General features: G+C 59.9%; 1 protein-coding gene across 2 annotated transcripts; it reads left to right on the plus strand.

Moving 5' to 3' along the window:
• The first annotated feature begins 1,082 nt into the window (after window positions 1–1,082).
• Window positions 1,083–10,561, plus strand: EPN3 (epsin 3). 2 transcript variants are annotated; one of them, XM_077188374.1, is made up of 10 exons: window positions 1,083–1,356; window positions 3,963–4,618; window positions 4,977–5,095; window positions 6,692–6,775; window positions 7,052–7,159; window positions 7,252–7,336; window positions 7,573–7,884; window positions 8,762–8,863; window positions 9,239–9,460; window positions 9,588–10,561. In XM_077188374.1, exons 2-10 carry the CDS (start codon window positions 4,048–4,050, stop codon window positions 9,905–9,907), a joined length of 1,923 nt encoding a protein of 640 aa, XP_077044489.1. In that variant the 5' UTR covers window positions 1,083–1,356; window positions 3,963–4,047; the 3' UTR covers window positions 9,908–10,561. The 2 variants fall into 2 exon arrangements, with proteins under 2 accessions (XP_077044489.1, XP_054501155.1); XM_054645180.2 differs by lacking the exon at window positions 6,692–6,775 and having other exon boundaries at window positions 1,084–1,356.
• The last annotated feature ends 110 nt before the right edge of the window (window positions 10,562–10,671 follow it).

Below are 10,671 nucleotides of genomic sequence, written 5' to 3' on the forward strand. Positions count from 1 at the left end.
GGGTGAGCAGCCAGGCTCTGCTGAGGGCAAGCAGTGCTTTGCTGGGTCCTATACCCACAGTGGGGTTTTGGGACCCCCCACAAAGAAACCCCACATTTGTACAGCTCCAAAAACTGGCATGTTCTCCCCATGGAGAGGTTCACTTTGCTTATAAAAAAATCACTGCCTGAAGAAAGGCAAGCTGTCTACCTCACCATCTGACACAGTGAATCAGGAGCATTGGGAATGGAGGAAGAGGAAGCATGGAGCTCATGGAGCTTGGGCTGCCGTGAAGAATGCCTGCCACTTCCTGAGCTGGGATGTTCTCTGGGCTGACCTGCAGAGGGTTTGGATGCTGGATATCCTCTTTTCCCACACTGCAGCTGGGAGTGGGACTAGATGCTTATTCAGCCTGCACGGCCACAGCCTGTTGGGAATGTCAGGCTGCTGAGATCTGCAGAGCCCCCAGGGGCACATGGCCTCCCCGAAGACCTAAAGCAGAACCCTGGGGGCAAGATGGATCTCAGCTCAGCATTTTGTGTGGCTGGTGGAAGCAGCAGCAGGAAGGCATGACCCCCCCCTCCCGCCCGAGAATGTCTCAGCACACCTGAGATGTTTTCCATCTCATGGAAAATGTCATTGATATTAAAAAGATTATATATAATCCATAATACTTGAAGGGCTGTCAGTGATTAAAATGGAAGGCAGAGGCCGAGAGAGAGGGGGTGGCATTAAAATGATCGAGAGACATGACTTATTTTGTCATGTCATCTGATGCCTCCCTCTCTCGCCCCAGCCAGGCTCCGGGAGCTGTTCAGAGCAGGGGAAGAACCCGCTCCAAATTTAGATCCTAGCAAAAGAAAAAAAAAAAATTAATTTAAAGAACCCAAATTGCGAGCGTGGCCTTGGGTAGCAGAGAGGGAGCTGCGTGGTGGGGAGGGTCGACATCCCTCGGAGCTTCTTCCGCGCCCGGGGACGTGGATTTCTGTCTAAAAATAATGGGGGGGAGGAGGGGGGTGGGAAAAAAAGGAAAAGGAATACAGGCGCGCAGGCAGCAGCGAGCAGCGCCTGGCTGGCTGCCAGAGAAGGGGCAGTGACTGAGCATTTACAGCATCCCCGCCTCCCGCATGCGGCGGGGCAGGGGCTCGGCGCCGCATCCCCCGCGGCCGGTACCGCACCGCGCTGCGCCGCACCGCACCGGGGGGGCCTGAGCGCCTCTGCCGGTGCCCGGGCGGCCCCGAAGGGGTTAAGCCGGGACCTGCCGCCGGGACCTGCCCAGCCAGCCCGGCAACTCGGCGGCGCGCAGCAGGAGCGGGCGGCTGCGGCCGCCTCCAGCCCGCGCTCACCGGCGGCGGCACCGGCGGCAGCACTGCGCAGGTAACCGGGGCTGCGCGCCCCTGGCAGCGGGCTGCGGTGGGGGGGGGAGGAGGAGGAAGGTTCTGGACACTGGAGCATCGCGGACTGAGGGGGGTGCCGGGCCCCGGCGGGCAGCTCGGTGCCGGGCCGCCTCCCGGGCCAGGCTCGGGCCCCCGCTGCGGCTGCGGGAGGGGGAGCCCGGCGGGTGCGGGAGCCGGCGGCGCGGCGGAGGGCGCTGCGGGGCCCTTTCCCTGCTGCTTCCCCCATGGCGGTCGCCGCTCCTCTCAGCCCTGCACCTGATTAAGGATGGATCTGTAAATCCCCCTCTCGGCCCCCCTCCCCTCGCTGGCCCCTTTTGCCCCCCCCCTGCATCCCCCCCATCCCTACCGCTCCCCCTCCCGGCCGTTCCTCCTCGCCCCCTCGACGCTCCCGCGTCGCCCCCGCAGCCCCCCGCGCCGGCCCGCGGGCGATGGGGACCTAGCCCCGCAGCCGTGTCCTTCTCCCACCTGGCCACTCTTGGTCAAGGTCACTGCAGTAATTCCATATGAGCTGCTGGGTGCTGCCGCCTTATCTCCCACACAGCTTCTGTTTCACTCCCTTTATATTCCAGGGAGGGGGGGGGGGGGGGGGGATGATTCTGTGTTTGATAAACCCTCAGCTCTAAATCCCGCTGGCAGCTCCAGCCCTGATTACGGGTTCCTCTCATCCCTGCCCCAGCCCATGCTTCCCATCTCTTTCCATTCAGACTTCCCAGGCCATCTCATAGCGGCAAAGTCCAGCTGGGGTCAGGTTTCTGGCCAGGATGAGCCATCCCGGGAGCCTGTCACTGGACCTTGGGGTTTGTCCAGCTAGAAAACCTGTTGGAGGCAGAAGGAACCATCCTGCCTCCTCTTCAGACTGCCAATGTGCTTGCTGGTGCTTTCCAGGCTGGTGGCACCTTTGGAGAATGTGTCTTTATCTCCACCTGGGTGTTGGTGGAAAGCAGAGCATGGAGCCAAGTCCTGGAGGACTTTGCTGTGTTACTGCCCTTGTCCCAGAGGCGTTTCTGTGCCAGGCGGGCAGTGGCCTGGCCGACTGCACCATGGGCTCTCCCGGCGGGATCCAAAGGCCGCGCTGACGGGCTGCATTGCGAAAGGGAATCAGTGCAGGGAACCGACTCGAGAGAAACTTTGTCCGCCCGTGAGCGTGGCGGTGCCAGGCTCCTCTCTGACTCACAGGAGATGTTGCTGGCGGAGCTGTGGGGCACCTGGCTGCTGGCCCACAGGAGCAGGATGTGCTGGACTGGTCGTGCGGGTTGTGTGGGACCGTGGTGGGTGCCGTGCATGGCTTGTGGGCTACATCTCCTGGGGAGGCTAGGTATTGGGACAGAGGCCTGGCCCAGCTCCAGTGCCATGGAGTGGTGTCCTGAGCTGGGAGAGGGCTGGATGTGGTGCAGCAGCTGCAGTCCAGGGAGGTACTGGAAACCGAGGTGAATGATGAAATGGACACTGATAACTGCTGTCTGCAGACTGCTGTATGGGGGAGATATTCCTCTGCTCACATGTGTTATCTTGGATGGGGGAAAAATTGCTAGTGAGTTTTGTCACAGCTGCAGTGAGGGCTCTGGGAGCAGCTCAGCTCCCCCATACTGCGGTGCAACCCTGCCGAGGGCAAGGCAGCCTCTGCCTCTCCCTCAGCTTGACTCTTTGATAAAATGAGGGTGAACAGTGTCTTCTCACCATGCAGGGAGAAGGTGAGGATTTAGGACTAGCATGGAGCAGGGCACAGGGTTGTGATGGGCTCATGTGAGGACAAGTCCAGATTGCCCCACGTCACTGCATCTGTGTCAGTGCAGCACATCCCAAGGACAGGCATTGCCCGTGGGGAGGTACCAGGGCAGCTCCCAGCCATGCCAACCGCTGCTGCCCCTGTGTCTTGGTCCAGAGGAAGCTCAGACAGCTTGGGGTTTTGGTGAGAGGGGCATTGCATTATCCATCCTGCTGGCTAACCTGGCACTGGCTGTTAGCACCCTGAATTCACCAGCCTCTCGCGGGAGCAAAATTACCGAATTTGCTGGGAAAACCTGCCTGAGCAGCTGCCAGCACTAGAGAGTCGTTATAGGCTCTGACTCATGACGAGGTTTGAGGTTTTGGGTTTGCACGATGCAGCCTTGACAGCACTGAGAGCCTTGGGCTGGGACAAGCAGGGCTGTGTGCAGCTGCAGGTAGTGAATCTGGGTGTACAGGGGAACTTGTGGCTGCACAAGGGCTGGGAGGGTCTGAAATCAGCTTTGCCAGGAGAGTGGAGTTGAGGCAGACAGGATCTGGAGGAGGGAGCTGCCATTTTCAGATGATTACTTTTAGAAACAGAAGTGCAGGGTAGAATCTCCAAATGTTGCTGAATCCAGAGTCAAAACTTGTGGTGGCTTGGCAATTCTGGGTATCACTTGCCATGAGATTTCTTTTCCTCTTGAGCATCCTGTGTGTCTGAGTTGGTGAGTTGTGGAAGCCTAGCAGGGTGCATCTGATGCCCCTATCATGGTCACATCCACCTTGAGAAATGTCCCTGGTGCCAGTCAAGGACTCTGGGAATGGGTCTTGGTGGTTGGGGTGGTGCTGAGATCTCTGTGTCACTGTTCCCTGCTGCAGGTGCCGGTGAGGCTGTGGCCGTGCTCACTCATCCCTTCTCCACTGTTCCTGCCTGCCACCAGCAGGTCTCCAGCACCACACAGCCATGACAACCTCGGCACTGCGTCGGCAGGTGAAGAACATCGTGCACAACTACTCAGAGGCAGAGATCAAGGTGCGGGAGGCCACCTCCAATGATCCCTGGGGTCCTCCCAGTTCTCTGATGTCAGAGATCGCTGACCTCACCTTCAACACAGTGGCTTTTGCCGAGGTCATGGGCATGATCTGGCGGCGGCTGAACGACAGCGGTAAGAACTGGCGTCACGTCTACAAAGCCCTCACCCTTCTGGACTACCTCATCAAAACTGGCTCCGAGAAGGTGACCCACCAGTGCCGGGAGAACCTCTACACCATCCAGACGCTGAAGGACTTCCAGTATGTGGACCGTGACGGCAAGGACCAGGGCATCAACATCCGGGAGAAGGTGAAGCAGGTGATGGCGCTGCTGAAGGATGAGGAGCGGCTGAAGCAGGAACGGGCGCATGCGCTGCAGACCAAGGAGCGCATGGCCCTGGAGGGCATGGGCAGTGGCAGCCACCAGGTCACCTACGGCCGCCGGGCATCACCCTACGGTGAAGATTACAGCCGGGCACGGGGCTCACCCTCCTCATTCAACTGTGAGTGTTACTGGCAGTTCACTCGGGCTCTCTCAGGGGAGGCAGGTGTTACATTTCGTTTGCACCTGCTTGGTGCCCATCATTCTTCTGCATCTTTTGGGATGGTGGTGGTGAAGCCCATCCTGCACCACAGGGCAGAGATTTGGCTGGGCCAGTGGTGGACCCCAGTAGCAGTGGCAGCTGGTGGTGCCTCCAGCCTTAAACTCATGGCTTGTTCAAAGTAGTGAGCTCTAAAGTGTGGCTACATCTCCTGGGGAGGCTGGGTATTGGGACAGAGGCCTGGAAACTGCTGGTGTGCTTTCCAAAATACCTCAAGTCCTGATGCCACTCCTTCCCCTTTTCCTCTTTTATCTCCCAGCATCATCCTCATCCCCACGGTTTGCCTCTGACCTGGAGCAAGCACGGCCCCAGACGACAGGAGAGGAGGAGTTGCAGCTGCAGCTGGCACTGGCTATGAGTCGGGAGGAGGCAGAGAAGGTAGAGTGGCCCTGCCTGTCCTGGAGTGTGAGGCATCTCCCTTACCTTGCCTGATCTGTGAACACAGTGGGTCAGTTCCCTGGGAAGAGGAACTGCCTGAGGGCTGCCTGAGGCTGGTGCATGTACCTGCAACTGTACCAGGCTGCTCGCATTGTGTCTAGCATCCAAAATCACCAGCGGGCAGATGGAGGCGTGGGCTGCCCCTGCTCCCTGTTCTCATATTAGAGAGGACAGCACCAGGCTGGGATCTGTCCAGCCTCCCAGACACCAGGGTGAACTTGGGGGGTCTTTTGGATTTACCCCAAAGCCTACCCCCCCAACCTGGTTGCCCTCCTCTGCTGAGGACTTTTGGTCTAAGCTCCCCCATTCCTCTTGCCTACCCGCAGAGGTTTTAGGAGGCAAAGCCTTACCCAGCAGTTTGTGTGGGTGCAGGCCAGCACCAGGGCCTGCACCCACAGGGCTGGGGGCTCACTGCACACAGATGCTCCCTGCCACTGTCTGGTCCTTTCAAACTAGGCTAAAAGGAGCACTGGGAAACAGCCCCAGGAGGAATCAAGCAAGTGAGATGTTGTGCCCAGTGTGAAGCCACCTCAGGCTGTCCCTTCTGTCTGCTGGCCCCTTTTCCACCAAGAATGGATTATTTGGTCACCAGCAAACAGCTAGCACAGTGTGCATGAGCCTGTAGGTACAGCCAGTACACAAAATCAGAGGAACATAGGGATCAAGGAGCTGCATGGCTGGACTGGTGGGTATCTCCTGGAGTTGTCACCCAGCACCATGAGCCCAGTCGTCCCAGGCAGAGGATGTGCTCTAGAGATGATGCTTGTTGTTGCCAGTCTTTCCTGCTCGATGGAGGCTCTTTTGGAGGTAGAGCAGGGTGTATATCCCTATTTTTGTCCTGGAATTGGAGTATTTATAGCATCCTCACACTGTTCCAATGAGCACTGAAGAAACTCTCTGGAAAGTGTTGCCTTTTTCTTGGAGTCCATCTGGGCTGCACAGTCATGTACACACATTTATGGGTGTCACACACATACACCCTTATCAGGGTACCCATTCCCAGCCCCCATGAGTCTCCACACTGCTGGAAAAGTGTCATGGGGCAGTGATCAGGGCCACCATGGTGGTACAGGGACAGCCTCTCCCCAAAGTCTACTCAGGTCTACGTTGGGGCTGGCAGGAATCCCAAACTGAGGCCGGTCAGTGTCACAAACCATCTTTCCCCAGCAGGCTGCCAGGGCAAGGAGATGTCTTACTCATCTCCTCTCCTTCACTGACTGCATCAGGGTCCCCAAAAACCTCCCAGGGGAGATGCTGACTGCCTAATTTAGGGTCATCCCAGCCTTAATCCAGTGGCAGGTGATGGGATGGGGGAAGGAGCTGGGCAGGGGCTGCATGGAACCTGAGGAGGAGCTGGTTAGAGAGCACAGGGACACTGGGCTGGGGGTCTGCAGGCAAGGCCAGCTGGATGGGCACAGATGCTGTGCAGGCAGGCAAGGGGCCACTGGAATGGTGGTGGCAAGGAGAGGGACAACCACAAGCAGTCTTGCGAGTTGAGGGCAAGCTGAAATATCACCCAATTTCCTCTGTTGCCAGAAGCCACTTCCTCCACTTTCCAGTACAGATGAAGAAAGGCAATTGCAGCTCGCGCTCGCGCTGAGCAAAGAGGAGCACGAGAAGGTACCTGTGTCCTACAGTCCTGGCGCTCCGCTCTCCTTGCACTTGGTCTCTCTGTGGCACCGGAGCCCAAAACATCACCTTGCTCCGGTGCCCGCTTTGCTTTCGCTGCTCCGGGCTGTCTGCTGAGTGCTCTCCTGGGGGGCTCGGCCCTGGAGGAGCTGTCTGCTCAGATGCTGGGACTTCTTGGGTGGCAGCTCCTGTGCTGGGTGTGTCTCCTGGAGAAGGTGCTGTCTGCAGGGTTGCTGAGCTCACAGGTCCCATCCCTTGTCCCCACAGGAAGTGAGGACCTGGCAAGGGGAGAACTCCCTGCAGCAGAGACCTGTGGAGGAGACTGCTCCAGGCAGGGACGAAGAGCAAGAAGAAGATAAGATGAAGAAAAGCCAGGTATAGCACTGGAGGCTGGGTGGCCACACAGGGGTGATCCTGAAGGTCTGCCCCAAGCTCCTCTCACCTTTTTATTCCCTTCCTGTCTGCAGTCTTCTATTCTGGAGCTGGCAGATATATTCGGGCCGGCGCCAGCCCCCTCCAGCCACACGTCTGCTGACCCATGGGATATGACAGGTGAGGACAACTTGCAGGCTGCCAAAATTTGGGACAGTGGCAGAAAGTTGTCCCTTGCCTCTGTTCCTCCAGCAGCTCAACAATGAGGACCTCTGCCTTCTCCCTCTTGTGCCTACTCCATTACACTCCCAGGTGGTACTGCTGGAAGCCATGGTCTCCTGGCCACATAACCACCACTCAGCATTCCTCTGTGCTCTGCATTGTTCCCCTCTCCCAGAGTTTCCCTTTTTTTCCAGATATGAAACCCAAAGTGGAGCCGGTGGCCTCTGCCTGGACCGGTGCAGCGGATCCCTGGGTGCCAGTCCCAGACCCTGGTGGGGAGCCCCTCTCCCAGGCGAGCTCCTCATCCCAGCAAACCCCTGCTGGGCCCTGGGACTTTCCCCCCAGCACCACTGCAGCCTCTGACCCCTGGGGGAAGGCACCGATGTCTTCTGGCTTCCCTCCTGCAGACCCCTGGGGAACAGCATCCCCCCCAGCCCCCCAGGGCTCCAATTCTACACCAGCTCCTGACCCTTGGGCTGCTGTGCCTGAGCAGCCTCCAACCACTGGTAAGAGGCCCAATGGACCTTTTGGCTTTGCTGAGGATTGAGGACAGCCTTGACCATCACTACCCTACTGCAAGTGGGCATCTCTGGGTTCTCCCCCCTTCCTCCTTCAACCAGCTCCCCAAGCACCCCTTCCCCACCCTCCTGTCCCTTAGCAGGACCTCTGCTCACCCCTCAGCATCCTGAAGACTTCAGGGAACTTTTAGGCTTTATCTTTGTACAGAACAGGCTGCTTTAATTAACATGGCAGTTAATAGAGCCATCTGATGGGAGCAGGTGGCAGCCCCACACCCCTCCAGCAGTGAGGTGATGCTGTGTCCCATTACTGATAGCTATTTGCTCAACCCAAATGACCCCTGTACACCCTGCCAGGACTAGACAGGACCGTTGCTGGTCGCAGGTGCCATGTTGCAGATGGGGAAACAGTTGTAGGAGCAGCCTGTGTTTCAAAGCTCATTGTCACTCTCAGTTCCTCCTGGGTGTTTCCTCCAGCCCTGTGCAGGTCCTGCATGTGTTGCCCCCTGTTTTGGTCCCTGGTGAGGGTTGCAGAACCTGGTCTGGGGGCCAGTGCTGTTTGCTAAAGCATTCCTGCAGACCTGTCCCCTCTACCTGTCCCTGCTGGAGCTGGGAAAGGGACCTGCTTGTTATGATGTAATGGCTGCAAGCAGTAGGGCTGTCTTGGTCTGCAATGATTCCGTGATCTAGCGCATCTAAGCCTTCCCCAGTGCACATTCCTGACCCCCAAACCCATGCCCTGCATTGCATCCCGTCTTCTCTGTCTCCTTGCAGGCAGCCAGCCCTGCCTCTCTCCTGCCCTTCCATCTCCTGCCCCACACCTCCCTGCTTGCTCCCCTCCTTGAGTGTCCCCTCTTCCCCCCAGCTCCAGGGGGGAACGCTTTTGACCTGTTTGCAAAGCCGCCCGAGCCGCCGGAGCAGGAGCCCTCGCAGCCGCCCTCCTCGGCAAAGTCCAGCAGCCCTGTGGGTAAGAGCTGGGAGTGGGCAGGTGGTGACCTATCCCTGCCTGTGGCAGGGAGGCAGTTCTAGGGCTGGCCAGGTTGTGCTTGTTGGTATGGCCAGATCGTGTTTCCACGGGCACGTGCTGTAGCCTCAGTCTGCCCGACAGCTAAGGGAGCAGCCCAAGTCTCTGTGTGCACTCATGTCGCTAACTCTGCTGTCTCCCACGGTGGCTTGGGTGATACTTGGGCAGGCCATCTGCAGGCTCAGCCCCACTGTGTCATGCTGTGATCTGGGGTGAGATGTGTTGTCAGCCACCCTGTGCAGTGACAAGGGAGAGTGCTGTCACCCTTGGTGTCTCCCAGCTGGCTCATGTGTCTCATCTCCCCTCCCTCCATCTCAGAGCCCGACCCCTTTGGCGACCTGTTCCCCAGCACCAGGCAGGATGGGGCAAAGAACTTTGACCTTGCCAACCTGGCTGACTCCCTGCCTGAATCCAGCAAGGATCGGAAGGACTGTAAAACTCCCGAGGCCTTCCTTGGCCCTGCCGCCTCCTCTCTGGTCAACCTGGACTCCCTGGTCGCACCTACTCCGGCCTCCAAGACCCGCAACCCCTTTCTCTCGGGTAGGTGCTGCAGGGTTGCTGGCCAGGGGCTTCCCTGCGCTGGGCAGGTGGTGGTGGGGGAGAAAGTGGAGGAGCAGAACTGCTGGAAGCGGCCTGGCTATCCTGACATGTCCCATCATTTTACCAGGTCTGAGCACACCATCCCCCACCAACCCCTTCAGCCTCTCCGAGCAGCCCAAGCCGACGCTGAACCAGATGCGGACCAGCTCGCCAGTGCCCGGCCTGCCCACCGGCCACCCCGCCAACTCCATGACCTACAGCGCATCCCTGCCGCTGCCTCTCAGCAGCGTCCCCGCTGCCACCGCTGCCCTCCCCGCCTCCGCCAGTGCCTTTCCGCAGGCTGGCACCTTCCCCGAACTCCCCAGCACCTTGCCGCAGCCTTTACTGCCGCTGAGCGGCCCCCCGGCCCCGCCGTCCGCGCCCGGGGGGCTCAACCCCTTCCTCTGAACCCTCTGGACATCTGGACATGTGGACCCCCTCCCCAGCTGTTACAATCCCCCCGATCATTCCTTCCACCAAGACTTGGGGGTTTGCTAAGCTGCACGGGAGGGTGCCCCCACGCAGCCCCCTCCCCGTGCCCACTGTTGGGGGCAGCCAGCATGAGCCCCCGTGCTTGACGGGCAACAGGGGACCCCTTCCCCTGCGAGGGCCAGTGTGGGGGGCCATGGTGGGGCTGCCTGGGGGGCAGCCAGCATGAGCCCCGGTGCTTGACGGGCAGGAGGGAACCCTCTTCCCCTGTGAGGGGCCATGGCGGAGGCCTTACAAAGGGCTGTGGTGCGGGGGCTCCGCTCAGTGGCCCGGGTGGGTGCACGGGGTCCGGCTGCTGGATGGACCCTGGCGTGGTGGGGCTTTGCCTCAGAACAGCGGGGATCAGGGGCAGCGCAGGGCCGGGGGTGGAAACCGCGGGTCCTCCCACCCCGCGGGGTTCGCCCTCCCTTGGCTGCTCCCCCTCACCCCCGTCCCGCCGCCACCGCCCCCCGCCCGCTGCTGGGCGCCGCTCCAGGGGCAGGGGCAGGGGCGGGGGCGGCGGTGCTTGGGCGCTGCGATGGCGGCGGCGGCTGCGGGTGCCCGTGCGACAATAAACTGCGCTGAGCAACCCAGTGTACGCCTGTGAATGCCCCGTGCCACTATTAACTGCGCTGAGCGACCGCGGCGCGGGGCGGTAACGGGGCGGGACCGGAAACAGGAGGGGCGGGGTCCAATGGGGGCGA

Source organism: Agelaius phoeniceus, chromosome 19 (assembly GCF_051311805.1).
Source record: "Agelaius phoeniceus isolate bAgePho1 chromosome 19, bAgePho1.hap1, whole genome shotgun sequence".
Taxonomy (NCBI): domain Eukaryota; kingdom Metazoa; phylum Chordata; class Aves; order Passeriformes; family Icteridae; genus Agelaius; species Agelaius phoeniceus.

Excerpts from the sequence above, each read along its gene's own strand:
- EPN3 (XM_077188374.1), top strand. The coding sequence starts at position 4,048 with ATGACAACCTCGGCACTGCGTCGGCAGGTGAAGAACATCGTGCACAAC. Across the intron at positions 7,160-7,251 it reads ATAAGATGAAGAAAAGCCAG|TCTTCTATTCTGGAGCTGGC; the intron begins GTATAGCACTGG and ends TCCTGTCTGCAG. Across the intron at positions 7,337-7,572 it reads TGACCCATGGGATATGACAG|ATATGAAACCCAAAGTGGAG; the intron begins GTGAGGACAACT and ends CTTTTTTTCCAG.